Raw genomic sequence first — 26,369 nt, 5'->3', positions numbered from 1 at the left:
TGCCCAAAGGGAGGACACTTAGGGACAACTGTGGGAGGAAACCGGAGCGCCCGGAGGAAACCCACACAGACACGGGGAGAAAGCGCAAACTCCACACAGCCACCCGAGGTCGGAATCGAACCCAAGTCCCTGGTGCTGTGAGGATGGGTAAGAAATACGGCCTTGCCAATGCTGCCCCACTGCCAGGGGAATTTGAGAAAATTACTGTCCTGTAACAGTGCAATCAGCCATCAGACCATCTTGGAGTATAGGAAGTGAGCTGTGTGCCTGGTACCTGTCCAGATGACGCCGATCCCAGGGTGCAGGTCATCTCCAATGACCTTCAGGTAGTAAGACTTGCTGAGACTGGGGTAGCACAGGGAACTGCAGTATTCTGAAAGACAACCAGAGGAACAGGGAAAGCAGATTAACTTCTCGTGAAATTTCTGTCAACTGCATTTCTGAGCCACTACCAAAGGAACAATATCATTGTTCGTGGATTTAGAACCACATAAATGGTCACCAGAAACGCCAAGCCTAAAATTCCGCTTGGGTGGGGGTGGAAGTCCTGCTCACAATCTGAGGGAAGAATCGAGCTTCGCCAATTTGTATGCTGGTATATGTGTTAATGTGTGTGTGCGTGTTCATGTCTGTATGTGTCTGTACATGCCTGTGTGTGTGTTCATGCCTGTGTGCATGTTCTTGACTGTATGTGCTCATCTGTGTGCAGGTTCATATCTGTATGTCTTCATGTTGTTATGTATTTACGCTCATGTCTGTGTTAACGTTCATGTCTGTGTTATGCTCATGTCTGTGTGTGTAAGCGCTCATTTCGGTGTGTGTTTCTGTCTGTGTGTGCGTTCATGTCTGTGTTTACGTTCATGTCTGTGTGTGCGTTCATGTCTGTGTTTACGTTCATGTCTGTGTGTGCGTTCATGTCTGTGTTTATGTTCATGTCTGTGTGTGCGTTCATGTCTGTGTTTACATTCATGTCTGTGTGTGCGTTCATGTCTGTGTGCGTTCATGTCTGTGTTTACGTTCATGTCTGTGTGTGCGTTCATGTCTGTGTGTGCGTTCATGTCTGTGTTTACGTTCATGTCTGTGTTTACATTCATGTCTGTGTTTACATTCATGTCGTCTGTGTGTTTACATTCATGTCGTCTGTGTGCATTCACGTCTGTGTGCGTGTGTACATTTCCATAGAATCGATAGAATCCCTGCAGTGAAGAAGGAGGTCATTCAGCCCATCGGGTCTGTACCGACCCTCCGAAAGAGCATCCAACCTAGGCCCATTCCCCCGCCCTATCCCCGTATCCTTGCGCATTGATCATGGCTAGTCCAACTAACCTGTACATCTTTGGACTGTGGGAGGAAACCGGAGCATCCGGAGGAAACCCACGCAGACACGGGGGAGACTTACGAACTCCACACAGTCACCCAAGGCCATTGTCTGAGAATTAATATCTGAGTGTGTGTTCATGTCTGTATGTGTTCATTTGTGTCTGTGCATTTGTTCGTGTATGTATGTGTGTGTTCAGGCGTGCATGGGTTCATGTGTGTGCATATGTTGATGACTGCAGTTGTGCATGTTCACGTGTCTGTGTGGCAATTTCTCCACCCCCTCTCACCTCACGGCACAGCTCAGTGGGCGCCCTGGGCCACACATTAGTCCCTCGAAAACTCTCACATCAGCTCTGCCATTGGTCCCAAAACCAGATTCTGGCAGAAAACAATGAAATGTGCTTGAAGGCACCCATGACACACACGATTACATACAGCACAGGAGCAAAGGGTGTCATGTGAGAGTACCTTTAAGACATGGGTGTTTAAGAAATGTACCTTTAAGAAATGGGTGTTCTCAGTGATGTCAGAGTATGGGTGGAGCTGGGCTGTCTGTCAGCTTTTTACTTTCGTTTTAGGCTGTTTGCTGCAGGGTGTGTTTTAGTATCATTTTCAAAGCTGGATAGCTGCAGTCACAGCCAGAAGGTGTATGAGTCTCTCTCTCTGTAATCTAAAGACTGTAAATCGATCCTTTGGTGATTTAAAACTAATAACTGCTCTCAACCTGATGTGCTTCTGTTTAAAGGTTTTTTTAAAGTCCTTTGGATGTTAAAAGGACAGCTTAAGGATTACTTAGTGTTGTATTCTATAAGGGTTATATTTGAATTAATGGTTGCTAAGATGTTAACTGTATGTTTTAAAAAGGTTAACTTGAGTTCATAGAATAAACGTTATTTTGCTTTAAAAAATACTTTTCCATTTCTGCTGCACCACACCTGTCGAGTGGGTCATGTGCTCCCCATACCACAGTCTATTAAAAGTTGTGGGTCAGGTGAACTCCGTGATACACTTTGGGGTTCTCTAAACCCTGGCCCATAACAAGGGTGTCCAGCTAATGGACAGGTACAAAAAGTAACAATGATAACTTTCATTTCTAATGTAGTTAGGAAACTACCTATGCAACTCGTGAGACTGTTATCAGATGACGTGAGGATGAGAGAGCCATAGGTTGGCAAAGAGGGCCATTTGGGGGGGGGGGTGGTGATGGTTGGCGTGAGTTGGCATGGATGGGGCATGGGGGATTAGTGAGGAGGTGTAAGGTGAGGGATGAGGGCCAGAGGGCCTAATATTCAACCAATATTTTATCTTTGTTAAAGGCGCTATAAAAATGCAAGTTGTTGTTACTGGTGAGTCAAGAGAGGACATGACAGGGGAAGGAGGAGAGAGTCAGGAAAGTAAAGGGCAAAGAGCACAAAAACAGACCAACTGGTCTGCACTGGTATTCACAGTCCACAATCCTTCCATTCGTCAATCTCACCATGTCATAAACACATCCTAATCCTCACTTCACCGTATTTATCTAGCTTCCCTTAAATGTTTACCTCAATCACTTCCTGTGCTAATGATTTCCACATTCTCATCTCCCTCTGGGTAAAATTTCTCCTCAGTTGTTGGCAAATGCGTGTATTTTGGAAGCAGCCGTGTTGCTTTCCAGGTGGATCAGATAGGACTCTTAATGACCTGCGACACATCAACCTGTTCTCGACCCATGTCCCCACCCCCCACCCCATTTCAGAGCATAGGGCCTTGTGCGACCTTACCAGTGGGGCAGAACAAGAAGACAGGAGGCTCTCCCAAGTACCGGTAGATCTCATTGGCCACTGATGTCTGAGCGTGAGCGAATGAGCTGAAGGTTCCTTTGTCAGTGGTGCACATGGCGTGGTCGATGTCATCAAACAGGATAGCGAAGGCCATGCACCCAAACCCTTTGACCTGCAAGAGGGCAAAGGGTGCCAGAAAAGGTCAGCGGGAGCAATTGGTGAAAAACCCACAATTGCAGCAAAAGTGGTGTCAGCAATAGGCCCAGTAGCAGCAGTAACTCCAGCAATGCAACAACAATGTACATTTAGATTACACCATTAACATAGTCAAACGCCCTGAGGTGCAGGAGCAAAATAAACATGTTCTGACAGCGAGCCACATGAGGTAATATTAGGACAGGTGACCAAAACCTTGTCAACAAGAACATAAGAAAAAGGAGCTGGACTAGACCTTGATCCTGTGCCAGATATCAGCAAGATCATGGTTGTTCTTCCACTGCTAAAAACCATCTTCCTGCACTTAAATCCATAGAATTTGCACATTGCAGAGAAGGCAATTTGGTCCATTGAGTCTGCACCATCCTTCTCTGCCTAGGCCCACTACCCCGCCCTATCTCCGTAACCCCATAACCCCACCTAACCTGCACATCCTTGGACACTAAAGACGATCTAGCATGGCCAATCCACCTAATTTGAATGAAATGAAAATGAAAATCGCTTACTGTCACAAGTAGGCTTCAATGATGTTACTGTGAAAAGCCCCTAGTTGCCACATTCCGGCACCTGTTCGGGGAGGCTGGTACGGGAATTGAACCGTGCTGCTGGCCTGCCTTGGTCTGCTTTAAAAGCCAGCGATTTAGCCCAGTGTGCTAAAGCAACCCCTCTAATAATAATCTTTTATTGTCACAAGTATGAAGTTACTGTGAAAAGCCCCTAGTCGCCGCATTCCGCCGCCTGTTCGGGGAGGCCGGTACGGGAATTGAACCCGCGCTGCTGGCCTTGTTCTGCATTACAAACCAGCTGTCTAGCCCACTGAGCTAAACCAGCCCTGTACTTGCACATCTTTGGACTGTGGGAGGAAACCGGAGCACCCGGAGGAAACCCACGCAGACACGGGGAGAAAGTGCAAACTCCACAACGCTGGAATTGAACCGGGGTCCCTGGAGCTGAGAGGCTGCTGCTTAGCTCAGTACTTGTCTCAAATCCCAAATACCAGTATATCAGTACCAGATATCTCTTGACCTCTGCTTTGAATATACTCAGTGGGCCAATCACTTCCTGTGGTAATGATTTCCACATTCTCATCTCCCTCTGGGTAAAATTTTCAACCCTCTGGGGTAGAAATATCCAAAGATTCACAACCCTCTGAGTAAAGACATTTCTCCGCACCTCAGTCCTGAATGATCAAGATCCCCCCCCCCCATGTTCTAGATTCTTCAACCCCAGGGAATATTTTCTCAGTTTCATTTAGATCGCCTCTCATCCTTCTAAACTTCAACCCCAGCCGACCCAATCGCTCCGCACAGGGCTGCTTTCAAGAAACAGCGAACGTTTTCAAGAAGCAGTTAGATACAACACTCGGGGCGAAGGGGATCAAAGGATATGGGGGGGGAGGGGGGAAAGCGGGTTCAGGCTATGGAGCTGGATGATCAGCCATGTTCATAGTGAATGGAGGAGCTGCCTCGAAGGGCTGAATGGCCTCCTCCTGCTCATATTTTCTGTTTCTATGACAATCCCCTCATCCCAGCAACCAATCTGGTGAACATTAACATTACATTTTAAGGGGTGTCTTAAAAGGGGAGAATACAGGGAAGGGACGGTCGGAGGTAAAGAGAGAGAGAGAGAGACAGGCATAAAAGGAGTTGAGGGAGGGACGTCCAGTGTTTGGGGCCCTGGCAGCTGAAGGCAATGATTGAGGGATGGATATTAGGGATGCTTAAGAGGCCAGATATTAACCACCCAGTGTTCACAAACACTGCGGACATGACTGAAATGGTGACATGTAGCCACCATAGGGGCAGCACAATAGCATAGTGCTTAGCACAGTTGCTTCACAGCGCCAGGGTCCCAGGTCGATTCCCCGCTGGGTGACTGCCTGTGCGGAGTTTGCCCATGTCTCCCCGTGTCCGCGTGGGTTTCCTCCGGGTGCTCCGGTTTCCTCCCACAAAGATATGCAGGTTAGGTGAATTGGCTGAGCTAAATTGCCCTGAGTGTCCAAAACAGGTTAGGTGGAAGTTACGGGGATTGCGTGGAGGTATGGGCTTCGGTCGGGTGCTCTTTTCAAGGGCCGGTGCAGACTCGATGGGCCGAATGGCCTCCTTCTCCAAGGCTGGTTTAGCACAGTGGGCTAAACAGCTGGCTTGTAATGCAGAACAAGGCCAACAGTGCGGGTTCAATTCCCGTACCAGCTTCCCCGAACAGGTGGGGGAATGTGGCGACTAGGGGCTTTTCACAGCAACTTCATTGAAGCCTGTGTGTGATAATGAGCGATTATTATTATTATTATTATCAAATTCTATGATTCTACCAACTTCCTGTCCCTAAGTCAAACATCAATCAATACAAATGCCTCTATTTTCTAGCTCTTTCAGCCTGTGTTTATGGAGGGCAGTTCCCATTCAGGTCCCATATATGTTGTTTGTGAGTTGCAGAACCCAGAACTGAATGCAGCGACTCCAGTTGAGGCCTGCTCGAGGCTCTGTGTAACTAACACATCACTTTCTCCTCACTCATATTCCAAACTTCTCGGGATAAAGACGGTAAACCTCATCATGTCCAAACCCTCACTGCCCTGACGTGCACAAGTCCCATTCACGCACCTTCAATGTACTCGCTGGATTACATTGGCTGTCAGTCCTCCAACACTTCCAATTAAAATTATTTTCCGCCACCTTTAAATCACTTTATGGCCCTGCTCCCTCCCTATCTCAGTAATCTCCTCAGCCCTATGACCCTCGATCCCTCCAATTCTGGCCCCTTGTGCATCCCTTCATTCTTCCTTTGCTTGGCTATGGCTGATATTGCCCCCCCCTCTCGGGGCGGATGGACCTTGCGTGGCTCACCCACCGGGAACCCGCCATGATTGGCCAACTTTGGTGGGACCGCTCCAACAACACTCAAGTAGCTCGATACCATCCAGGACAAAGCACCCCTTCCACAAACATTCACTCCCTCCACCACCGACGCACAGTAGCAGCCGTGTGTACCATCTACAAGATGCACTAAGACCATAAGATCATGAGACAGAGGAGCAGAATTAGGCCACTCGGTCCATCGAGTCTGCTCCGTCATTCAATCATGGCTGATATTTTTCAAATCCCCATAAACCCTGGTCCCCTTATGAATCAAGAACCTACATCCACCACCCTCTGGCTGAAGAAATTCCTCCTCATCTCTGCTTTAAAGGATCGTCCCTTTAGTCTGAGATTGTGTCAGACACCCTAATTTTTCCTACAAGGGGAAAAATCCTCTCCACGTCCACTCTATCCAGGCCTCACAGTATCCTGTAAGTTTCAATAAGATCCCCCCTCATCCCTCTAAACTCCAACAAGTACAGAGCCAGAGTCCTCAACCGTTCCTCATATGACAAACTCTACATTCCAGGGATCATTCTTCTGAACCTCCTCTGGACCCTTCCCAAGGCCAGCACATCCTTCCTTAGATACGGGGCCCAAAACTGCTCACAATACTCCAAATGGGGTCTGACCAGAGCCTTATACAGCCTCAGAGGTACATCCCTGGTTTTCTATTCCAGCCCTCTTGACATGAATGTTTCCTTAGGCAGCACCTTCCAAACCCACGACCACTACCGTCTCGAAGGACAAGAGTAGCAGATACCTGAGAACATCACCACCTGGGAGTTCCTCTCCAAGTCACTCACGATCCTGACTTGGAAATATATTGCTGTTCCTTCACTGTCGCTGGGTCAAAACCTTATAACAGCACTGTGGGTGTACCTACAGCGAATGGACTGCAGCGGTTCAAGATGGCAGCTCATCACCACTGCATCAAGGGTCATTAAGGATGAGCAACAAACGCTGGCCTAGCCAGCGAAGCTCACAGCCCGTTAAAAATGAATTTGAAAAAATGGGCACAACCGTCATTTACACAATCTCATCGACCCAGCTGTTCCGTACATATCAATATTCACACTACCTGCCTCAATTTCTGCTTCAACAAGGCCAGGTCACACGAGCTGGAGAAGGTGATGTCCTGTCCTGGGGAGATGGCGTACACAAACTCAACCCCACGCTCCTGGGCGCCCAATACCAACGCCTTGAGCTGAACTGTCGAAAGAAAAGAAAAGAAACCTGAAAATGGAGCAGACACTTTGATTTTATTTGATTTTATACATCGAGGTCCTTCGCCCTTTAGCTGAAAGTTGGAATCCTCATCAATGGCAGCAAACCTGTGATAGAAGGTTACTGGCAGGGGAACTAATTTTAAGATCATAGGTGCGATTTAACAGAAATTAAATGAGTCCCATGTCGAGGGCATTTGGCCGGGTGTTTCCCGGTGTAGGCGTTGCCAACAATGACCCCGCTATTAATTGGGACTCTGCTTCATTTCTGGGCTCCAGTGAGTAATACCCTGCTGAGGCTACAAACATCCGTTTCTTGGACTAACGCGCTCTTATGAACCCCCCCCCACCATAGCCTCTGGACCCTTCCAATGCCCCAACTCACCAATGAGGGGGTTATCGAGCCCCCCCCCCCCGCACCACGCCTCACAAGGGCGGGGCACCCCCGTTTCTGATACCCAGCATGGGCATGATGCCATCTGGGCACATTGGCACTTCCAGTGTGGCACCCTGTCAGCACCCCTGCCAGTCTGAGAGTGCAACCTGGGCACCCTAACACCGCCAGGGTGGCACGTCCTGGCTGCCCAGATGGCTCTGCCAGGGTGCGGGGCCCGTGGTGCCCAGGTGGCATTGGGGTGCCAAGGTACTGCCCTTCTTAGAGCCCCAACACCGGGCGCCTCTGGCAGACCTCCCCCAAGACCGGTATGCCTGGTCCATGTTTGTGCAAACCATACTAAACGGCGCTCACTCAGGGTCTCCAAGGCAACGTCATCAGGTCCCGGGCGCTGGGTAGATCCGGTGTAGACATATCCAACTGAGACTAACTGCTCACTTCAATATGCAAATCTGGGTCCCGACCTCAATGGGTGGGACCAGATCACGATGCTATGTGAGATCTCATTAGATCTCGCGAAGTTTGAGGAGGCCGGTAAATCTCCCGAGAGGCCTCTCCGAGAATTACTGGCCTTGTCAGGCGAGGTCGACAGATTGTGTTCCCTACGGACATTACCTGGGCTGTGACCAAGCATAAGTATGTTACCCAGCAATAGGAGCTCCCACTTTCTTCACCCAATCATTGGTGCCAGTGTAGACTCGAACTTCTGGAATTCTCTCCGTAAACCTCTCTGTCTCTCCCTTTCTCTAATTCACTCTGAAACACTCGCCTCTTTTCCTAAGTATCCAGTCACCTCATTTATCATTTTCCATAGAATCCCTGCAGTGCAGCAGGAGGCCTTTCGGCCCATTGAATCTACACCTGTCCTAACCCCGTAACCCCATACATTGATCACGGCCAATCCACCTAACCTGCACATCTTTGGACTGTGGGAGGAAACTGGAGCACCCGGAGGAAACCCACGCAGACACGGGGAGAAAGTGCAAACTCCACACAGAGTCACCCAAGGCTGGATTTGAACCCAGGCCCCGAGTGCTGTGAAGCAGCAGTGCTAACCACTGTGCCATCATATCTCACTGCCAACATTTGCCTCAAAACCTTACTCAGAAGTGCCTTGGGTAATTTTACTGTTTTGAATGAACCGTCGAAGCATGGAATTCCTACAGTGCAGAAGGAGGCCATTCGGCCCATCAAGTCTGCATCGACCCTCTGAAAGAGCACCCTACAGCGGCTCACTCCCCCTCCCTATCGCCGTAACCCCACCTGACCTGCATATCTGAATTTCAAAGGCACAATATCGAACCAAGTTGTCATTAATAACGAATTCCAACGCCTCACAACCTTCTGCGGCTAAAATGTTTTTCCTGTTCTCTGATTCAAATCTCTAACATTACTTCGAACTTTCTAGACCCACTCCAGCACTACACAAGTCAATTTCTTCAATAACAGCTCTTACCAAATCGCATCGTAACCGCATTTGTCTTGCCAAACGCTGATACGTTTTTCCAGACCTGAAGTCTGGACAAAAGAGCTGAACCCCAGTGGTCAGGCATCAAAGAGGCTTAGCTAAAATGGAGCCAATGGGAATTAGGGAGAAAACTCTTCCCTGGTTGGAGTCATACCTAATAGAAAGGAAGGTGGTTGTGGCTGTTGGAGGTCAATCATCTCAGCTCCAGGACATCACTGCAGGAGTTTCTCAGCGTAGTGTCCTAGGCCAAACCATCTTCCTTAATGACCTTCCTTCCATCATAAGGTCAGAAGTGGGGATCGTCCCTGTTGATTAAAGAATGTTCAGTACCATTCGCGATTCCACAGGCCCTGAAGCAGTCTGTGTCCAAATGTAGCAAGATTTGGACATCATTCAGGCTTGTGCTGATGAGTGACAAGTAACATTTGTGCCCACAAGTGCCAGGCAATGACCATCTCCAACAAGAGAGAATATAATCACTGCCCCTTGACATTCAATGACATTACCATCACTGAAACCCCCACAATTACCATCCTGGGGGTTACCATTGATCAGAAACTGAACCTCTAAATGCTGTGGCTGGAAGAGCAGGTCAAAGGCTAGTAATCCTATGGTGGGTAACTCACCTCCTCACTCCCTAAGGGGCTGGTTTAGCTCACTGGGCTTCATCGCTGGCTTTTAAAGCAGGCCAGCAGCACGGTTTGATTCCTGTACCAGCCTCCCCAGACAGGTGCCGGAATGTGGCAACTAGGGGCTTTTCACATAACTTCATTTGAAGCCTACTCGTGACAATAAGCAATTTTAGGGGCTGGTTTAGCTCACTGGGCTAAATCGCTGGCTTTTAAAGCAGGCCAGCAGCACGGTTCGATTCCCGTACCAGCCTCCCCGGACAGGCGCCGGAATGTGGCCACTAGGGGCTTTTCACAGTAACTTCATTGAAGCCTACTCGTGACAATAAGCGATTTTCATTTACATTTCATTTTTCAAAGGCTGTCCATCATCTCCAAGGCACAAGTCAGGAGTGTGATGGAGTACTCTCCACTTGCCTGGATGAGTGCAGCTCCAACAACATTCAAGAAGCTCAACATCATCCGGGGGATTAGTTTGAGGGATGTGGGTGTCACTGGCCAGGCCAGCATTTATTGCCCATCACTAATTGCCCCGTCAGAAGGTGGGGCTGATGTGCCTCTCGAAGAGCTGCAAAGAACAAAGTAAAGTACAGCACAGGATCAGGCCCTTCGGCCCTCCAAGCCTGTGCCGACCATGCTGCCCGTCTAAACTAAAATCTTCTACACTCTGGGACCCCACTATTCCCATCCTATTCATGTATTTGTCAAGATGCCCCTTAAACGTCACTATCCTCCCGGCTTCCACCACCTCCTCCGGCAGCGAATTTCAGGCACCCACTATCCTCTGTGTAAAAATCTTGCCTCATACATCTCCTCGAAGGGCAGCACGGTAGCATTGTGGTTAGCACAATTGCTTCACAGTTCCAGGGTCCCAGGTTCAATTCCCGGCTTGGGTCACTGTCTGTGCGGAGTCTGCATGTTCTCCTCATGTCTGCATGGGTTTCCTCCGGGTGCTCCGGTTTCCTCCCACAGTCCAAAGATGTGCAGGTTAGGTGGATTGGCCATGCTAAATTGTCCATAGTGTCCAAAATTTCCCTGAGTGTTGGGTGGAGTTACTGGGTTGTGGGGATAGGGTGAAGGTGTGGGCTTGGGTAGGGTGCTCAAAGAGCCGGTGCAGATTCGATGGGCTGAATGGCCTCCTTCTGCACTGTAAATTCTATAAACCTTGCCCCTCGCACCTTAAACCTAGGGCCCCTAGTAATCGATCCCTCGACCCTGGGAAAAAGTCTCTGACTATCCACTCTGTCTATGCCCCTCACAATTTTGTAGACCTCTACCAGGTCGCCCCTCAACCTCGAGTCTGCAGTCCATGTGGTGCAGGTACACCCGCTGTGCTGTCAGGGAGGGAGTTCCAGGATTTGGAATGAAAATCGAGTTTCTGTTGCAATGAGCACAAACAGTCACAATGGACCGAATGGCCTTCAGCAGAAATATATCATTCTACAATTTAATTCAACTGCTTTGGAGTTCACTGGTTAGAAGATGAGCTCCTCATGTGGTCAGCCTCCACTTTTAAAGGGAGCTTCCAACAAAAATGTCACCCAAAGCAAAAATATTGCAGGGACTGGAGACCTGAAATAAATACTCAGCATGCCTGGCAGCATCTGTGGAGACAGAGAAACGGTTAACATTTCAGATCTGCAAATTGATTGCATCTTGGCTAAAAATTAAAAGAGCAGATTTATTTTTCTGGAGGAAGCACTTCCTTACACGAAGGCTGAGAAACTGCCGTGGTATAATTCAGCTAGAGGCATTGGCTAATTCTCTGCAGCCTCAACGAAGATTTCAAATGACTTCTCATGGTTTTGACCTTAATCGTTCCCCTGTGGTCCACATCAGAGACATTCTTTACATCTGGTGTTCCCAGAGAGTAAAACTCCAAGCTCATTTCATAAGCCTCCGGGATCTCTGCAGGACCTGTATTCAGGCCTCGTGTCCACCTCCTATATTCATTCCTTGTCCCACCACTGGTGTCTGTACCTCCAGCTGTCTGGTCTCAAGCTCTGGAATACCCTATAACTCGCTATTCCTTTCAGTCGCTGCCCCTCTGACCACGCTTTCGGTGACCTCCCCGAACGCCTCTATTGTTGGGTTAGCGTCAAATTCGACCTTCAAGCCGGGTATCATTCTGATGAATCTGGTCCGTGGTGCCCATCCCTTACCCACTGACTTGGTGTCAGATTCGACCTGCTCCTTAAAACAGCTTTGTTGCTACTTTGCAAGGGGAATGGAGTATAAAAGCAGAGTCGTGTTTGTACAGCTGTACTGGGCTTCAGTGATGTCACATCTGGAGCACTGTGTACAGTTTTGGTCCCTTTGTAAGAAACGATATAATCGCAAGTGAAGCAGTTCAAAGAAAGTTAATTCCACTGATTCCTGGGATGAAGGGGTAACCTGTGTGGGGTGATATGCTTCACTGTAAATACACAAGGGGTTAATGTAAATACACTGCGACTAAGTAAACACTAGAGGGAGCACCAGAGATGTCATGACATGCAGACATACAGCTAATGAACACATAGAATGGGACACGACCAATGGGCAGTCAAGACACCCAGAGGTGACACGACCACAAGCAGGGCATTACACAACCCATATATAAGGACAGGGTGCACATACTCTGACCCTTTTCACAGGCGCTACTTGAGAGTAGGACAGGGGCAGATCAGAAGCATCACACCCACCACGTGGCTTAGAGCAGACTGGTTAGTTAGACTGAGTTCTTATAGCAAGATTAGCAGGAGAGTTGAACTCATAGAGAACTGTGCTAATGGTTCAATAAATCACATTGAACTTACTTCAAAGTCTGGAGTATCTTTTGGTCAAAGCTGCATCGAGTTGCAGCCTGTGTTATCCCAGAGTACATAACACAACACTGTGAGGAAAGGTTGAGCAGGTTGGGCCTATACCCACTAGAGTTTAGACCGATGGCAGTGTGGATGCTGAGCGGACGTTCCCACTTGTGGGGGAGTCGAAAACTAGGGGACCCCGTTTATAAATGAGGGATCTCCCACTTCAGACTGAGGTGAAGAGATATTGATTTTCAACCCCAGAGGGCGATGCCGGCTGGGTCACAGTATAGATGCAAGGTACTCTTTCGACTGACAAAGGGAGTCGAGGGTTATGAGGGGACAGACTAGAAAGTGGAGTTGAAACCACATCCATGTCCTTATCGAATGGTGGAGCAGGCGCGAGGGGCCAAATTCCTGTGACAAACGTGCTATCTAAATACACGTTCTTTTCTGTCATTCGGACATTTTCTGCATCTTTTTTTGTTTTCAAACATCCTTCAAGCAAACGTGGTTGAGACAACAAAAAATAAGCCAACTCCCTGACACAATCCTTAAATAATTAAAGGCTGCAGAGAGAGAAGGACAGACACATGATGGGCGGGATTCCCCGCTGGCGGGATGCTCCGTTTTGCCAGCAGCCCGGGGGTTTCCAGACGGCGTGGGGCTGCCCCACAATAGGAAACCTCATTGACTGGCTGGCGTAACGGAGCATCCCTCCGGCGGGATGAGGCAGAAATGTGGGATGGAGAATCCCACCCATTAGAGATAACACGAGATAATGGTACCCATCGAGAAAACAGACCGATTTTAGGATTAGAAAAGTACAAACTGCCAATCAACTTCTCAACACGAACAAGGGCTCACTGCTCCGGAGTTTCCCAATGTCCCGCCACCCTTCCCCCGTGTCAGGCTCGTTCCTTACCTGACTCCTCCGCTGAGTACGTCTCCCTCCATAACAGCCTGTGCTTCAGGTCATCCTTTGGGCCATACATGTAAACGTTTAGCCCCCAGCTCTGCATCCTGAGATAAGGCAAAGACAAGTCTGTTAGCAGCTGGGAGGTAGTCGGATAGCATCGCCAGTCACATACACCCTGTGCCATGAGATGCAGACATGCACATAATGAGATACAGACAACTAATGAGCACAGAGAACAGGGCATAACCAATCAGCAGGCAGAACACTTGGGGGTGGTTTCCCACTATAAATGGCACAAGGCACTCACACTCCACCTCTTTCCACTAGGGACATCTACAGAGTGAGTCCGGATAATATATCACACATACAGCACGTGGCTTTTAGTCTGGTTCAGTCAGAGAGATCACACAGAGAGTCGAACTCACAGAGAACTGTGCTAACTGTGTGACAGGTTCAATAAATCAAATTGAACGAACTTCAAGGTCTGGAGTCTATTTCAGTCATAGCTGCATCCAGTTGCAGCCCGTGTTATCTCAGTGTGCTTAACACAACATGGTACCAGTAGACTGCTATCCTTGGGTGGTTTACCTCAATCTATTCTGTGACGACCAGCAAATGCATCCCGGCACCATGGAGAAGATCCAGGCTCCTCAACTGCTGCGGACCTCCGGCAATCTCAGTGCCAACTGGCGAACTTTCAATCAAACGTTTCTGCTGTACATCGAAGCCTCAGACCTCGAGGGTGGGTCTGATACTAGAAAGATCGCGCTTCTCCTCTCAACTGTGGTGGATCAAGCCGTCCAAATCTTTAACTCGTTTAACTTCACCGAAGGCCAGGACAAGACAAAGTTTCAGACCATCCTGGACAAGTTTGATAGTCATCGTGAAGTGGACACCAATGAAATCTTCAAGCGCTATATATTTAAACAATGCCTACAAGGTAAAGACGCATCTTTCAACTCCTTCCTAACTAATCTCCGTCTACTGGTGCTATCCTGCAACTTTGGTGATATTGCTGACTCCATGATCAGAGATCAAATTGTTTTTGGCGTTCACTCTGATCCTCTGAGAGAGCAGCTTTTAAAAATCAAGCATATGACCCTGCCAGTCGCGATTGAAACATGCACAGTGCATGAGCACGCCAACAATCGGTATTCCCAATACAAATCGGCTGAAACTGAGAAACTTGCCTCCCACGAGGCAGAGAGTGTGCAGGCCATCGCCCGGATGCAGCACCTCAGCCTTGGTGTAAGCGGCCATTTTGCGCGCTCTTCCCGGAGCCCCATGCATGCGCGATGCAAATGGGATAATGAAGCGGCCGATCACCACACTGCGCAGGTGCAAGGACGCACGGAGCGTAACAACGTCATGACGTGCCCGAACTGTGGCACCACCCACTTAAAGAAACACTGCCCTGCAAGAGGCAGACGCTGTTTAAATTGCGGGAAGCCTGGACACTATGCAGCCATGTGCAGGTCTGCACCACCAGTCTGGCTGCAATCCCGCCCATCAGGGCGCTGTCATCCCCACCACCAACTCTCCGACGGTCAACCAGGATCAGATGCAAGCCCCAGAGACTGGAATTATGAACATTTGTTTTGTTTGCTATGTTCTGTTTTTGCACACTAGACTCCTGTTTTCATACATACATATCTTCCTATCTGCCATCTCATGTAAATACGCTAGTTTTTCGGCCTACACATGTAAATACTTTCACATAGGCTGCAGTAAAACATTTCAAAAGGGGAGATGTCATGATATGCAGACATGCACATAATGAGATACAGACAGGCAGCTAATGAACACAGAGAACAGGACATAACCAATCAGAGGGCAGAGCACTTGGGGGTGGTTTCCCACTATAAATGGCACGAGGCACTCACACTCCGCCTCTTTCTACTGGGGACATCTACAGAGTGAATCCGGTGTATATATCACGTAACGCATACAGCACGTGGCTAAGAGCTAGTCTGGTTCAGTCAGAGAGATCACACTTAGGTTAGCAGAGAGTCGAACTCACAGAGAGCTGAGCTAACTGTGTGACAGGTTCAAAAAATCGAATTGAACTAGCTTCAAGATCTGGAGTCTATTTCAGTCATAGCTGCATCCAGTTGCAGCCCGTGTTATCTCAGTGTGCTTAACACGACACCCACAGGAGTGTGTCACTGTTTGGGGTCAGGGCTGGGAGCAGGTTGTGGGTATGACCCCCACTCCAGGAAATTCAGCACGGAATCTACGCTGACAGTCACCAGTGCGATGTGAGAGTTGGACTCTGAAGAAAGAGCATGAGGAGGGGAATATTGAAAGGCTGTGCTTGCTCCCACCACAATTACCACATTCACCACATTCACAGTCACAGTGCCTGTGTCATCACCACCAGCGATGGCAGCGATATCTGACTGCATTGAAGAATAGACCCATCTGTAATACTGAATGGTGTGAAGATATTTTAATAAATGTAGCATCAATAAAATTATTTTCTTCACCAGAGTTACGGATTGGAGATTTCACAGAATATTGAACCCCAAAACACGTGGGAAAATGAAATGAAAATCGTTTATTGTCACGAGTAGGCTTCAATGAAGTTACTGTGACATTCCGGGGAGCCTGGCACGAGAATTGAACCATGCTGCTGGCCTGCCTTCGTCTGCCTTAAAAGCCAGCGATTTAGCCCAGTGTGCTAAACTAGCCCCTAAAACTCCAGTCGAGAGGGAGCTTTATTCTGTATCTGACCCCGTGCTGTACCTGTCCTGGGAGTGTTGATGGGAACAGTGTAGAGGGAGCTTTACTCTGTATCTAACCCCGTGCTGTACCTGTCCTGGGAGTGTTTGATGGGAAAAGTGTAGAGGGATCTTTACTCTGTATCTAACCCTGTGCTGTACCAGTCCTGGGAGTGTTTGATGGGGACAGTGCAGAGGGAGCTTTACTCTGTATCTAACCCCGTGCTCTACCTGTCCTGGGAGTGTTTGATGGGAACAGTGTAGAGGGAGCTTTACTCTGTATCTAACCCAGTGCTGTACCTGTCCTGGGAGTGTTTGATGGGAACAGTGTAGAGGGATCGTTACTCTGTATCTAACCCCGTGCTGTACCTGTCCTGGGAGTGTTTGATGGGAACAGTGTAGAGGGATCTTTACTCTGTATCTAACCCCGTGCTGTACCTGTCCTGGGAGTGTTTGATGGAGACAGTGTAGAGGGAGCTTTACTCTGTATCTAACCCTGTGCTGTACCTGTCCTGGGAGTGTTTAATGGGGACAGTGTAGAGGGAGTTTTACTCTGTATCTAACCCCGTGCTGTACCTGTCCTGGGAGTGTTTGATGGGGACAGTGTAGAGGGATCTTTACTCTGTATCTAACCCAGTGCTGTACCTGTCCCGGGAGTGTTTGATGGGACAGTGTAGAGGGAGCTTTACTCTGTATCTAACCCATGCTGTACCTGTCCTGGGAGTGTTTGATGGGGACAATGTAGAGGGAGCTTTACTCTGTATCTAACCCCGTGCTGTACCTGTCCTGGGAGTGTTTGATGGGGACAGTGTAGAGGGAGTTTTACTCTGTATCTAACCCAATCAGAATTTTAAAAAGGTTGTCGATGGCAGCTTCAGGATTACTACTGATGATTGATTAATTCTAATTTGAGAACAATACAATTAGGGTTGAGAGATCAGTTCTATTTTCAGAACTAGGCCACGGCTCTAATCAACCCTCCTTCTCTGCAACAAGGTTTTACAATGAAGCAGGGAAGTTTGCAAATAAATGACGCAAGACAACCTTAAGGCAGTATTTCTCCATTCTAGCAGAACGGTCAGAATCAAATTTTCATGGCTGATTTTATTTTTGTTCTTTTGCTATAATTGCTGCGTAATGGGCCACCAATCAGTCTTCAACTCCAAGGGTTTGTATTCCTCATCAATTGTACAGGTCTGGCAGTGGAGGTCTGGCCTTTGGGTTATATATTTGTCTGATAGTTCCACACTGAGGGTCAGCACGGTAGCATAGTGGATAGCACAATGGCTTCACAGCACCAGGTCCCAGGTTCGATTCCTGGCTTGGGTCACTGTCTGTGCGGAGTCTGCATATTCTCCCCGTGTGTGCGTGGGTTTCCTCCGGGTGCTCCGGTTTCCTCCCACAGCCAAAAGCTGTGCAGGTTAGGTGGATTGGCCGCGATAAATCGCCCTTAGTGTCCAAAATTGCCCTTAGGGTTGGGTGGGGTTACTGGGTTATTGGGATAGGGTGGCGGTGTTGACCTTCGGTAGGGTGCTCTTTCCAAGAGCTGATGCAGACTCGATGGGCCGAATGGCCTCCTTCTGCACTGTAAATTCTATGATAAGACCCTAAACCACTAGTGATTTAGTTTCATTTAGTGATTCAGGTCATTTAGTAGTATAGGACTTGAATCTTGCTGAAAAAAGACATAGAACATAGAGTTTATTGCCACAAGTAGGCTTCAAATGAAGTTACTGTGAAAAGCCCCTAGTCGCCTGTTCGGGGAGGCTGGTACGGGAATTGAACCGCGCTGCTTTCAAAGCTAGCAATTTAGCCCAGTGTGCTAAACCAGCCCCTGCTGCCATGGAGAAAGCAATGGGGAACTCTAGGCTGTGTTCTTACATTTGTATTTGTAATCTGATGGAAAAGGCAGTGGAAGCAGAGTCTCCTGATTAGTTTTAAGGAAGGGCTGAATAGATTCTTGTTAAGTAAGGCAGTGGTAGGTTTTCGAGGGTAGGCAAAATGCAGATTTGTGGTTACTATCAGATCTGCCATAATCTTAGTAAATGGCAAAGCAGGTCCGAAGGGCTGAATCGGCCTACTCCTGTTCCTTGTTTATATCTTCCAGGTAATACAAATTGGCGCAATGCTTGAAAATATTGCTTCTGTTTGCCGAAAACAGGTCACTGTGTTTTTCACTTCTGTGATGAATGTAGGAAATTTCTATATAGATTGCATGTTATTGAAAGCCTGAATTAAGGCTAATGTTATTGAAAGCCTGAATTAAGATATATATACTGTTGCAGTAATTTTTTAAAAAATCTTGATTTAACATACAGGCAGGTGGCATATCAGCAAAAGATGCAATTAATATGTCATAAAAGTGAGAGAATCATTCATTCCAACCATGTACTTGTTTACAAGGGGATGCCGATTGGAGTTAAGATTACTGGAGATTCCCTGGACAGTGGATAATTTGAGACATTGTGTTTAGACTTTGGTAAGCAGGTTGTGGGAACTGAATGGGATAAAGATGATGTTATTAATGGGAGGGACCAGGTCTGTCTGGAGTTTTGACGTTTGGTATAGGTTTGGCAGTCTACTTGGAGTTTTTAAATTGAGCAACAGTTTTGTCAAATGTTGTCAGATTGAGCAGGAGCCTGACAAAGACCAAAGTATTTGCAGGCTATTCCTGAAAGGGTCTCTCAATTGTACATAATAGTACAGCAAGTATCCCTGTGTTTGTCTACTTTATTTACAAGTGGCTTTTGACATATAATGGGCTTTGCTTAATTGGAAGTGGAGAAGGTCTAAGTTAGTAGTTGAAATGTTTCCTTTTATTTAACACTTGTTGAACTTATTTTCTGTGATGTTCATGTGATTAATCCTGTGTTAATTATAAAATTTGTTTTAATATTCAAAATCCCTATTTGTCAGTGGAATCACTCCTTATAGTTTTACAAGTTGAAAAATTATTGGGGTGCCTCGTTCGGTTTCCTAATGTAAATTGGGGTCTGGTCTGGTCCGGTACCGTAACCCTTCTAGAAAATTTGATATATCTTCAACTCCAATTAATTTTCTGAAATAAATTCATATGCTGAGGCCTGTTCTCTGATCCTTTGAAATTTTGCATTCTTGCACTTGTCTAGATTAGTGCAAGATGAAAACGATCGGCAACTTGTCTCTTTTTCCAGCAATCGGAAGGAATCCGGAAAATCATCAAGGTGGCATATTAAGACAGGACCAAAGTTTGTCTTCTGGGACCCAGTGTCAGTGATTCCTGCTGGAATTCTTCATGGCTCCTCTCCACAAAGCAACTACAACAATAACTACTTGCATTAATGTAGTATTTCTAATATATTAAAGCATCCCTATCAATCAAAACCGATGCTGACCACAGGCCCAAATGGACAGAGAGGGGAGATGGGGGGGGGAGAGGCTAAGGGGGGGAGGGGGAGAGAAGAGGGGGTGAGGTGGAACAAGGGGGAGCAAGGAAGGAAAGAGAGAGAAAGGTTGAGCGACAGAGAGATTTTTTTATCATTATCATAGAATTTACAGTGCAGAAGGAGGCCATTCGGCCCATCAAGTCTGCACCGGCTCTTGGAAAGAGCACCCTACCTAAGGTCAACACCTCCACCCTATCCCCATAACCCAGTAACCCCACCTAACACTAAGGGCAATTTTGGACACTACGGGCAATTTAGCATGGCCAATCCACCTAACCTGCACATCTTTGGACTGTGGGAGGAAACCAGAGCACCCGGAGGAAACCCACGCACACACGGGGAGGGTGTGCAGACTCCTCACAGACAGTGACCCAAGCTGGAATTGAACCTGGGACCCTGGAGCTGTGAAGCAATTGTGCTATCCACAATGCTACCGTGCTGCCCCGGTTCGGGGAGAGAATTCCTGAGCCTAAGGCTCCAGCAGCTGAAGACACAGCCGTCAGTTAATCGGGGATGGGAACAGATTGGGAAGAGTGCAGAAATCTCAGAGCTGGAGGAGATTGCTGAGATGGAGAGGAGCGGGGTCAGGGAGACGTGTGGAAACAGGAATGAGAATTTGTCAATTGAGGCGTTTACTAAGTGGAAGTCAATGTAGATCAGTGAGCACAGGGGTAATAGATGAAACTGGACTTTGTGTGAGTTACTAGAATATGGGACAGCATAGATTTAGATAAGCTGAAGTGAAGTTTACAAAGAGTACAAGGATAGGTCGACCACTGAGACTAGAGGTGACAAAGCTACCAGTTGATGATATAACCACAGTATATCTCACTTCAGGTAGGAGGGAAAATTCCTCTCTGATGTCATCAAAGCACTCAGGAAACTAGGCCCGTCTGCAAAAAGAAACAGCTGTTGCCAAAAATAGCTCTTCCAAATCAAGTTGCCGACCTCATCTATTGAAGAGATAACCGACAGCCTCCTTTCCCCTCCAAATTGAGTTGGTAAAACACCTGCCCCTGCGATCGACAGTTAATACTGTCCTTAAACTCCCCATCAGCACCGGCCAGTGAAAACGAGGCCCTGTCTACCTCATCAGGTGAATGTTGACAGTCCTGTGGCACTCTTTGAAGAGTTCTTTTAATGTCCTGGTCAACATTCACCCCTCAAAAGTCATCCCCAAAAGATGCCCAGCTAAACCTGTCAGCCTTGGTTCAGTTGGCAGCTCTCTGGCCTCTGAGTCATAAAGTTCTGGGTTCGAGTTCCACTCCATGGCATGAGCCAAAAATCCAGGCTGGCACATCAGTGCAGTACTGCAGGAAGTGCTGCATTGCCGGAAGTGCTGTCTGTCAGATAAGATGTCAAACCGAGGATCCATCAGTGGATATAAAAGATCGCGTGGCGCTATTTTGAAGAAGAGATGGGGAGGTCGCTGTAGTGAACCACGTTCCACCGTTACTCACTGCTGTATATATATATTCACTGTTATTGTTTGTTCCATTGTTACTTACTGTTGTTGTTGTTGTTGCTTCTGTTGGCTCCGCCTGTGGCTCCGCCCCTCGGGCTTTGTATATAGTTGGCTGATCTGTGGCCCTGCCCCCAATGTGGGATCAGCTGCAGGCAGGCACACATCTCAGTGTATTACAGCCACAATTTAGTTCTATAACTCTCTCTGTCTATTATTGATGGCCCATCAGTCGCCCTGATGTCGTGGCCAATGCCTCTCCCTCAATTGAAGTCACACGAAATAGATTACCTGGCCAGTATTGCATTACTGTTTGTGGGGGTTTGCAGTGCTCAAACTGGCTGCTCTGTATCCCACACAATGCTTCAAAAGCACTTTGTGAGGTAGGCATTGGGTGGGGAATGAAGGTATTTTAGTGCAAGTCTTCCTCTCGTCTCTTACTGTGGATCTTACTGTGCACGAGATGCGAGACATATCTGGCAACATTTCAAGGCAATTCACTGTTTGGGGAGAGCTTTGACGAGCCACAGTTGAATCAGTGCAAAAGTACTCGTTCCTTTAACACCCTCCAGTTTAACAAACGAGAATCATTTTCCTTTAAATTCCTATGGCTGGGGTTCAACCCAAAAGATTGAGTGGATCAACAAAGCAGTGAACCAAACCCATTTCCCAGGACCAGCTTCTTTCCTCTGGACCAATTGGGTCACACCAAAAGGATACTGCAATTGGAGAACAAGAGATTTGAGGTAAAATGGCGTCTGCTAAAACCTCTCCCCAGGGTTTGGTCAGGGCTGAATGCATGCTCGTTCTCCCAAATCCTTGGCAGTGCAAATGTCAACAGTCTACATTTTGTCTACATTACCACTTGAACAGCACCATCCTCTGTTCCATCGACCATGGCCTGCCATAGAAACCTAGGGAAAGAACATACACATACAGGAACCCGTCAGTAATTGACCACGAGCCACATATCCCAGTGACAGCAGGGGTTAACAGGCAGTCCAACAGTTACAGCGCTGGTCAATCCACTCTCTTCCCACCACTGAAACTTGTGAAACTGAATTCAATCAACCAGCATTGGAGACAAACTGATCCACTGAAATGGGGCAGTGTTTCCCGTTTATTATTTAACATAGAATTACACAGGATCCATGGAGCAGAAACAGGCCATTGAGGGCGGCACGGTGGTGCGGTGGTTAGCACTGCTGCCTCACGGCACCGAGGTCCCAGGTTCGATCCTGGCTCTGGGTCACTGTCCGTGTGGAGTTTGCACATTCTCCTCCTGTTTGCGTGGGTTTCGCCCCCACAGCCCAAAGATGGGCAGGGCAGGTGGATTGGCCACGCTAAATTGCCCCTTAATAGGAAAAAAAAAAATTGGATCCTCAAAATTTTTTTTAAAACAGGCCATTCGGCCAAACCAGCGTCTGCTAGCATTTATGCTCCACTCAGGCCTCCTCCTGTCGTTCCCCACCTCAATTTATCATCATGTCTTCTCCCTCATAAGCTTGTCCAGCTTCCCCTTAAATACAGCAATACTATTCAACCACTCTCTCTCTTGTAACAGGTTCCACATTCCCCCCACTCCCTGGGTGAAGAAGCTTCTCCTGAATTCCCTATTCGATTTCTTGGTGACCATTTTATATCGGCTGTCTCGAGTCCTGCTCTTCCCCACAAGGGGTCTCCAGCCACTCATCAAAACCGTTTATCGTTTTAAAGATCTCTGGTGGGTCGCCCTTCAGCCGCCTTTTTCAGAAGAAAAACTCCCCGGCCTGTCAATTCTTTCCTGATCGGTGCACCCTCACATTTCCGGTTTCACTCTGGTGAAGTTTGGCAGCCCCCTCCCCAGAGCCTCGATATCCTTTTTATAAACTGCCGACCATTATCGCCTGCCGTTCTTCAAAGTGTGGACTAAAGTCCAGGTGCAGCAAAACTTCCCTACTTTTCACTTCTGTCCCGTGCAGAAATAAAGCAGAGTGCTTGCGATGATGGTGGGGGTCACAGTCCGGGTTGCCGTGGCAACATGCACTTTTCCATGCACGGTGTAGTCTGGAATGAATGAATGAATGAAAATCGCTTATTGTCACGAGTAGGCTTCAATGAAGTTACTGTGAAAAGCCCCTAGTCGCCACATTCCGGCGCCTGTTCGGGGAGGCTGGTACGGGAATCGAACCGTGCTGCTGGCCTGCCTTGGTCTGCTTTAACAGCCAGCGATTTAGCCCAGTGAGCTAAACCAGTGACAGTGACAATAGAAGCTCCAATGTTCACAGGGCTGAGCAGCAGTCGCTCTGACATCCTGCCTGCCATCGGTATGTGTTGGAAGAATTTAGAGGTTTATACTCAACCTGTTCATCCACTTTGTAAGGGGCACCTTCTCCTGAGTGGGGCTCGAAACCAGAGCTTCTGATTCAGAGAAAGGGGCCCCACCCATTCCTCCTGCAGGCAGGGAGACCAGTGCATCTAAATTATTTATTATTTTTAATAATCTTCATAATCTTTACTGTCACAAGTAGGTTTACATTAACACTGCAATGAAGTTACTGTGAAAAGCCCCTAGCCGCCACATACCGGCACCTGTTGGGGTACGCGGAGGGAAAATTCAGAATGTCCAATTCACCTAACAAGCACCTCTTTCGGGACTTGTGGGAGGAAACCGGAGCACCCAGAGGGAACCCACACAGACACGGGGAGAACGTGCAGACTCCACACAGACAGTGACGCGAGCCGGGAATCGACCCTGGCACTGTGAAGCAACAGTGCTAACCACTGTGCATGTGATCCCTATTTGCCCTTGAACTGAATGGCTTACTCAGCCTGTGGAGGCCAGATCACTGAGTGTATTTAAGACAGAGATAGACAGGTTCTTGATTAATAAGCAGATCAGGGGTTATGGGGAGAAGGCAGGAGAATGGGGATGAGAAAAATATCAGACGTGATTGAATGGCGGAGCAGACTCGATGGGTCGAGTGGCCTAATTCTGCTCCTGTGTCATATAGTCTTATGGTTAATCAATCTTCGAAGGACACCGTCTGCCCCTTCCAACCCTGTGAAAATGAAGAACCCGTCAAGTGGGATCCTCTCTCACCCATTTGCCAAATGGCCTGCTGCCAACTGCATAGCAATAGCGTCACCCTGGCTACAATGCCAAGAACAGGTCATCCTTTTATAGTCCCATCAAATCCTTCCCCTCCTCCGCCCGGTCAGGCCAGGGGGTTGCCAAACTTTGGGTTGGAGGCATTTCTGGAGGTTTTCTCACAAGACCACCGTCAAACCTCACTATCAGGCCTTCCCCATCTCTGATATTTTTTATAACTCTTCAGCATTCAAAGAAGAATCACAAAAAAATAATCATTTTCTGGTTGGTGTTAAGATTTTCCTCTCAGGATTTGTTCGCAGCTGGTGTTCAGGGGGTTAAACTTCAATGCTGAGGAAATTAGAGGACGGAGCAATTCTGCTGTCAGCGTAAAGGCCGCACTGCCTAATTTAAAAAAGAGCTGTACTCGCAGTCCAGTCTTTGCTGCTTTTCAATTTGCTTGTTGACTAATATCTCAATGCAGCTGGCAGCTTGGTACAGCGTGGCGAGGGCAAATCGCTGCACATACTCGGGAGATGGAGAGAGCAGAGAGAGTGCTGTCAACTGTCACTGACCTTCCACAATCCCGCAGATAAAAGGCAACATCTTCTCCACCCGTCTCCTGGCACCTCAGTCTCCCAATAAGCAATGGTTTTTATTGCAGGAAAGGGAAGTGGGGAGAGAGAGAGGGAGAGAGAGAAAGGCAGAAGGAGGGAAAGAAGTAAGGGAGAGAGAGGAAGGGAGAGTGAGTGAGAGGGAGGGAGAAAGGGAAAGAGAGGGGGGAGGGAGTGAGAGAGGGAGGGAGTGAGAAAGGGAGGGGAGGGAGAGAGGGGGACAGGAACAGAGGGAGAGAGGGAGGGGGAGGGAATGGTAGAGAGGGGGAGAGAGGGATAGGGGCAAGGAAGAGAGGGAGGAAGGGAGGGAGAGAGAGGGAGGAAGGGAGGGAGAGAGAGGGAGGAAGGGAGGGAGGGAGAGGGAGGAAGGGAGGGAGAGAGAGGGAGGAAGGGAGGGAGAGAGGGAGGAAGGGAGGGAGAGAGGGAGAGAGGGAGGGAGAGAGGGAGAGGGAGGGAGAGAGGGAGAGGGAGGGAGGGAGGGAGGGAGGGAGGGAGGGAGGGAGGGAGGGGGAGGGAGGGAGGGAGGGAGGGAGAGAGAGGGAGGGAGGGGGGAGGGAGGGAGAGGGAGGAAGAGAGGGAGGAAGGGAGGGAGAGGGAGGGAGAGGGGGAGGAGGAAGGGAGGAAGAGGGGGAGGGAGGGAGTGGGAGGAAGGGGGGAGGGAGAGGGGGAGGAAGGGGGGGAGGGAGAGGGGGAGAAAGGGGAGGAGGAAGGGAGGAAGAGGGGGAGGGAGGGAGTGGGAGGAAGGGGGGAGGGAGGGAGTGGAAGGGGGGGACGGGGGAGGGGGAGGGAGGAACGGGGGAGGGAGGGAGGGGGAGGGAGAGAGGAAGGGAGGGGGAGGGGGAGGGAATGGTAGAGAGGGGGAGGGAATGGTAGAGAGGGGGAGAGAATGGCAGGAAGAGGGAGGGAGGGAAAGGGGCAAGGAAGAGAGGGAGGGAGGAAGGAAGGGAGAGAGGAGGGAGTGGGAGGGAGGGAGGGAGGGGGAGGGAGGGAGGGGGAGGGAGAGAGAGGAAGGGAGGGGGAGGGAATGGTAGAGAGGGGGAGAGAATGGCAGGAAGAGGGAGGGAGGGAAAGGGGCAAGGAAGAGAGGGAGGGAGGGAGGAAGGGAGGGGGAGAGAGAAAAGGCGATGGGGGGGATGGAGGGAGACGTTTGGGAGAGAGGGTGGCAGCAGTAGGGAGGGGGAGGGGTTAAGAGCAGGAGGAGAGGGGGTAAGAAGGTGGAGGGAGAGGGAGGGAGGAAAGGAGAGAGAGGGGGGAAGGGAGGGAAATGGGAGGTAGGAAGGGAAGGAGGGAGCGAGAGGGAGGCTGGAGGGGAGAGAAAGAAAAGGGGCAGAGGGAAGAGGAGAATGGGAGAGCAGGGAATGGGAAGCAGGGAGTGGTAGGGAGAGAATGGGGAGAGATGGGATGGAGGGTGCGGATGGAAGGGATAGGAGTGGGGGGAGGGAGAGGATGAGGGAGAGGGAATAGAAGGATGGGTGGAGGGAGGGAGAGAGAAAGGCGGA

General features: G+C 48.8%; 2 protein-coding genes across 7 annotated transcripts in view; one reads left to right on the top strand and one right to left on the bottom strand.

The window, feature by feature from the left end:
- The window catches only part of si:dkey-183c6.8 (protein O-GlcNAcase), a 75,639-nt gene extending 50,602 nt beyond the window's left edge, over positions 1–25,037 (bottom strand). For 3 of the 5 annotated variants that reach the window (XM_038793164.1, XM_038793163.1, XM_038793167.1), the window contains exons 1-6: positions 24,832–25,037; positions 22,049–22,100; positions 13,586–13,683; positions 7,236–7,366; positions 3,081–3,252; positions 275–373 (exon numbers count right to left, since the gene is read on the bottom strand). In XM_038793164.1, coding sequence (XP_038649092.1) covers positions 275–373; positions 3,081–3,252; positions 7,236–7,366; positions 13,586–13,683; positions 22,049–22,100; positions 24,832–24,862 — 583 coding nt within the window. In that variant the 5' untranslated portion in view covers positions 24,863–25,037. Of the gene's footprint in view, positions 1–274; positions 374–3,080; positions 3,253–7,235; positions 7,367–13,585; positions 13,684–22,048; positions 22,101–24,831 lie in introns of those variants that run through there. The other 2 variants (XM_038793165.1, XM_038793166.1) reach the window with 2 other exon arrangements.
- The window catches only part of ccdc166 (coiled-coil domain containing 166), an 88,761-nt gene continuing 79,669 nt past the window's right edge, over positions 17,278–26,369 (top strand). The window contains exon 1 of one of the 2 annotated variants that reach the window (XM_038793171.1): positions 17,278–17,376. The gene's annotated coding sequence lies outside the window, so the exon portion shown is untranslated. Of the gene's footprint in view, positions 17,377–17,448; positions 17,468–26,369 lie in introns of those variants that run through there. The other variant, XM_038793172.1, reaches the window with a different exon arrangement.

This window comes from Scyliorhinus canicula, chromosome 3 (assembly GCF_902713615.1).
Source record: "Scyliorhinus canicula chromosome 3, sScyCan1.1, whole genome shotgun sequence".
NCBI classification, from domain to species: domain Eukaryota; kingdom Metazoa; phylum Chordata; class Chondrichthyes; order Carcharhiniformes; family Scyliorhinidae; genus Scyliorhinus; species Scyliorhinus canicula.
Note: the sequence above shows the minus strand (reverse complement) of the source record. Positions and strands in the feature narration are given on the sequence as shown.